This window comes from Erigeron canadensis, chromosome 4, assembly GCF_010389155.1.
Source record: "Erigeron canadensis isolate Cc75 chromosome 4, C_canadensis_v1, whole genome shotgun sequence".
NCBI lineage: Eukaryota > Viridiplantae > Streptophyta > Magnoliopsida > Asterales > Asteraceae > Erigeron > Erigeron canadensis.
The window spans coordinates 41,053,049-41,057,725 of record NC_057764.1 but is presented as its reverse complement, the minus strand read 5'-3'; the positions used below and the strand labels follow the sequence as shown (position 1 = coordinate 41,057,725).

At 36.1% G+C, this 4,677-nt stretch overlaps 1 protein-coding gene across 1 annotated transcript; it reads right to left on the bottom strand.

The window, feature by feature from the left end:
- Nucleotides 1–670: 670 nt before the first annotated feature.
- LOC122595603 (protein REPRESSOR OF SILENCING 3) lies at nucleotides 671–4,331 on the bottom strand. The gene is made up of 4 exons (XM_043767999.1): nucleotides 4,090–4,331; nucleotides 3,141–3,368; nucleotides 2,279–2,683; nucleotides 671–1,996 (listed from the first exon to the last, which is right to left on the bottom strand). The coding sequence occupies exons 1-4, from the start codon at nucleotides 4,294–4,296 to the stop codon at nucleotides 836–838; spliced, it is 2,001 nt and encodes a 666-aa protein (XP_043623934.1). The 5' UTR covers nucleotides 4,297–4,331; the 3' UTR covers nucleotides 671–835.
- Nucleotides 4,332–4,677: the final 346 nt, after the last annotated feature.

Here is a 4,677-nt window from a genome sequence, read left to right as displayed (position 1 = left end):
CACCTCAAATAGATGCATCGCCTGCGCCATGCCGCCATCTCCTATAGACGATTCTCAATGGGTTTGTCTCAGGTCTCATTGGAGGATTTATATCACTAACTTAATTCCTGATTCTTTAATTGTCCACCCTCAATCAGCCGACAATGATCTTCGAAACCATACAGTTGTATATCATGATTCAATAAGTTGGAGCTTTTGCCTACATACCTTTTTCAAGACTCGATTCTATGCCCATTTTTATTGGAAAGATAGGACTGCCTTTTTTGATGTTTTTAGCTACGATCTGAGTAAGTCATTTTGTGCTACGGGGGTCTTGCCTATTAAAGAGCAATGGTGCTTTTGGATGGTTACAGATGATGGCTTTCATTTGACAAGGCACCCTGATAAGTTTCCTGAAGGAGCGAACAAATTACATACTTGGTCATGAGTAAGGTTGGCGAATATACAAACATTGTAATGCATTGAAACAACTACATGTATGATCACTAATCATTTATAAGATGAACAAACCGCAAACGTAGTAGTTTGACATGCAAAAATAGCCCATCATAATGTAAGTATGTAACTTAAAGTAAGAATATCAGGGTGAAGGGTTCTGAACTAAATACACACAATCCATTGCAGGGTTTTACACTGATTTGTGCTGCTTTCAAAATAGAAGTCTTCTTTCTTGGGCAAACAAACAGTTTATAAAGCCATACATAATTGATTCATAATCAAGATTTTTACATTATAATCCGATTGACCTAACCCAAGGCATGAATAAGCTGTATGCAATCTAATAATAAGATTAAACAAGACAACAAAATCAATATTCAAGATAACCTTAATAAGGTCAAGCAGATTCATTAGCTAACCGTTTCTTTTTGTTGAGAGATCCACTTAAAGATGCCTTCGCTTTCTTCCACTCTTTCATGGAATCTTCAGTCCTCATAAACGAACATGTTCCCTTGGATTCTAAGTTTCTAAGAGACAAAATCCTCTTTTTCTCTGAAGTATTCTTCTTCACAGGTGATGAAGTAACTCCCTTCCCAGTTGAAATCTGATTATCAAGAACCTTGTGTGCTGGTTGTGGATCGGACGTATCCACCTGCTGTTCTTGCTTTTCAAAACTTAAGCTGGGGACAATTTGTGAAATACTAAAAGAGCTATGGCTTGTAGTGCTAATCAGTTGTGTCCATGAGGATTTATGTCGCCAAAATTCACCTCTAGCAGTTCGAACTACATCTTGCTCATTTTTCACAGGTGAAGCCTCTTTTAAACTCTTTCTATCTTGATCAAATTTCACAGGTGAAGCCTCATTCAGCTCTATATCTTGATCATTTTCAAGCTTTTCTAAGTTGCAATCAAGATCCTCATTTCCGGGTTCCTCCCCTTTTTCATTAAATGAACCTGAAAGAACATCTGATACCTTGCATTGCTGACCACTTGCTGTCAAAGACATTTCAAGACTGTCGGCTTTCAATTCATCTTTTTGATCATATCCATTTGCAGGGGTTTTGGAGATACTGTTTTTAGTGATAACTGCACCTACTTCGGATGTGGGCTCTTTGTTTATAAGCAAATTTGCAGATGTAGTCTCAGAGACTGACACTAGCTCATTATCGCCCTCTGACTTCCTCTTCTTGGCCAAATTCTTCTCTTTTGAGACGTGATTGGTATCAATAACCTTCAATTCCTCTTCTTTCTGTTGAGCAATGAAGTCTGCAATATTGAATGATGTTTTGCGCTTTCGACCAAGCATATCTTTCCATGTTGACTTAATTGACCGCAAAGAATTGCTATCAGATTGCTTTGTACTTGACTTTACTTTCATTTTGCCATCATTTCGAGTATCCACGTGAGTCTGAGAATTGCTACTTGTTGCAGGGATCGGGGTTTTACCAGATTCGTTTTCTTCTGAGTAAGGCAACTTTCTCTTCTTAGGGGGTGACACAGTCTTCTTTTGAATCTTTGGCTTTTCAGTTGATGTAGTTGGTTTCTTAGTGACCGGTCCCTGAGAATCCAACAGATCACAATGTATTAAGCTAAAATTATACATATAAAGGATGAAGAAAAATACAGTTTGGACGGGATCCTGCTACTCAAATTGCGATCATCAGATAATCACATGCTAGAGTGCTACTTCACGTAACCAAAACAAAAAAATGACATTCTAGTGGGAAGAAATAATATGAAAGATTGTTTTGTCAATTAGGTTTGATTCTGACAATTTAGTAAAAATCCTTTTTGTTGCAGCAATTATTAAAGATGAGGAGCAAGTATCCATCATTGTTACCCGATTTGCCATCATGGTCCTCATTTCCTCTAACATATCCAGGTCGTCACTTTTTCCATTAGCCACATTAATTATCAGATTAGCTTCATCTGCTAGATTATCTGCCTCAGTTTCAACAACCACCAAATTATCTTTTCCAGGTGTAGTTTCAGACTTCCTAGATACTTGCTTAGCCGGATTTGCCCTTTCAAAAATCTTGTTCATCACTGAGTTCATAATATTGAGCTCCTGCTCATCAACTTCATAGTTTACTTTCTCAATTTCAGGAGATTGTTTCATAATGGGTGGAGTAAAAGCAAGTGAGTGCTCCTCACAATCACAGAAATGGGTCGGAGTGGACGGAACTTCAATGCGTTGGAAGCTATATTTGTGTTTGCCAATTCCCACTTGAGCCAATGATTTCACCTATACAATAACTAACAACATGATGGAAGCAATAGAATATGTGTCATAGAAGCGACAAATTCAAGCCATTTACTTATGATAGTTATGAATGGGTTGACTTAGGTTAAGCTTTATCTCTAAAGGATCAAAAACCGTGTAAAAGACATTTAGCTCAAAGAAACAGCCACGATCCAGACGAGTCATAAGTTGCAGACAATGTATTTTCAATGTATATAATCTCCTAAAGCTTTACATTCAAAAAATTAGACAATTTTTATGAACACAAATTGTGTACCTTTTGTTATATAAAAGGAACCCAATACATTAATCAACACTCAGACAAAGGGGTGTTTCTGATTGATTGACCCTCAAAACCCATAACATATTACACGTTTTAACCTACTTACCCAACCTGCCTAATTTCCCACCTCGACTAAATACTTGTTGAGTTGTAAACAAATGTAAAGATGGGAATTACCTTGCCCAGCTTAGGGAAAAATATGTTAATTTGTGTTTTATCTGCCGGGGAAGGCTTTTTTGGCTTTTCTAAACTATCATGACTTTTGGCTGCATCGGTATTACAGTTATCAGACACTTTGCTGGCTTTTTCAGATTCCTCTTGCCACTCACGCTTCAATCGAAGAAGATAATGCTCCTTGGCCTTCTCGAGCCGTAGCTTTCCTCCTTTCCACATACATCCATTATACTGTAATGTTAAAGTATTAGTACAGAAATAGAATATACTGCATTTAGCAATAATGTAACATCATCAAAACAGATTACAAAACAAACAATAGAATATTAAAGACGTAGAATTCTTTCCATGAATTATGCACCATTAATTTTAAATTCTAAATTCTTTACAGAATTATCATTTAGGGCGTATACTCATGGAGGCAAGAATGTTAAGCTATGTGCAAGTTCCCAGGAGAACACATGTATTGGTTAATGTACTTGTAAAAACTAGCGATTAACTGCAATATAACTTTCTAGGCATTTACCTATGCAGTCACAAACACACAAGGCGTAATCAACAGGATTCGTCAAAACGAACAACACAATTTTTGTTGACTTGGCATCTCATTTCCCATGTGGCGGATTACAAGATTTATAATATTTTAGTTTTAAGTTGTTTGTGTGACTGTAATACGATTACTTCAACAATTATCTTTGATGTATCATAACTATTTGATATATCTAGTTATTTCTCAACATTAATAGTGAACCAAATTCATTTAAAGTGTAATATATTCAATTGAAACTAGAAATTACAATAAAAACAATTTGAAAGTCAAAGCAAATTATATGACTTTAACATATTTAGCATTTTCCTCATGAAAGTTATACAACCTAAAATCATAATGTAACTACAAAGATTAACACAAAACTTAATAGATATAGAAATATATAGATATATAGATAGAGACCGTGCTGAAGAGTTTAGGGAGCGATTTATCGTTAGAAGGAAGGAAATCGAGATAAGCGAAGCTACGGCCTTTGGTACGGACGACATCGACAGAGATAACTTCACCTAACGCCGAGAATGTTTTCCGGAGATCGTCTTCCGTCACGCCGCCGCCTAATCCTCCGACGTATATTCGCGTTTTTGTTAATCCTTCACCGCCTTCCATCATTTTTGAGACACAGAAACCAGAAGAGGTTTCGCACAGCTTTAGGTTATCGATTACAAGAGTTTTACTGGCGGGCCGGGTTAGTGGATGGGCCGGGTTAATTTAGAACTTGAATTTAGACGGGTCATACCGATTGCTTCTTTTTTGAGTTTCAATCTTTATAGAAAATACCTCTTAGATAAAAACCCCAAAGCTCGAATCCAAAATTTTGCTTAGCAAAGTTTATTTAGAAAGATATCTTTGATCACCGACAAGAAAATTTAAAAGTTTAACGTCTAACTATGTAAAAATAAAAATATATTTGGTGACTTGGTCATCGAGTAACTAAATATAATGTAGAACTTAGTATTTTAGTTGTTATTGTTATCATTATTTGAGTTTTAA

Bases quoted from the DNA above. Each gene is read 5' to 3' on its own strand.
- LOC122595603 (XM_043767999.1), bottom strand. From the start codon at position 4,296: ATGATGGAAGGCGGTGAAGGATTAACAAAAACGCGAATATACGTCGGA. The intron at 2,684-3,140 runs GTAATTCCCATC...GTTATTGTATAG, and splicing joins TTTTCCCTAAGCTGGGCAAG to GTGAAATCATTGGCTCAAGT. The intron at 1,997-2,278 runs GTAACAATGATG...TTGGATTCTCAG, and splicing joins GGACCATGATGGCAAATCGG to GGACCGGTCACTAAGAAACC.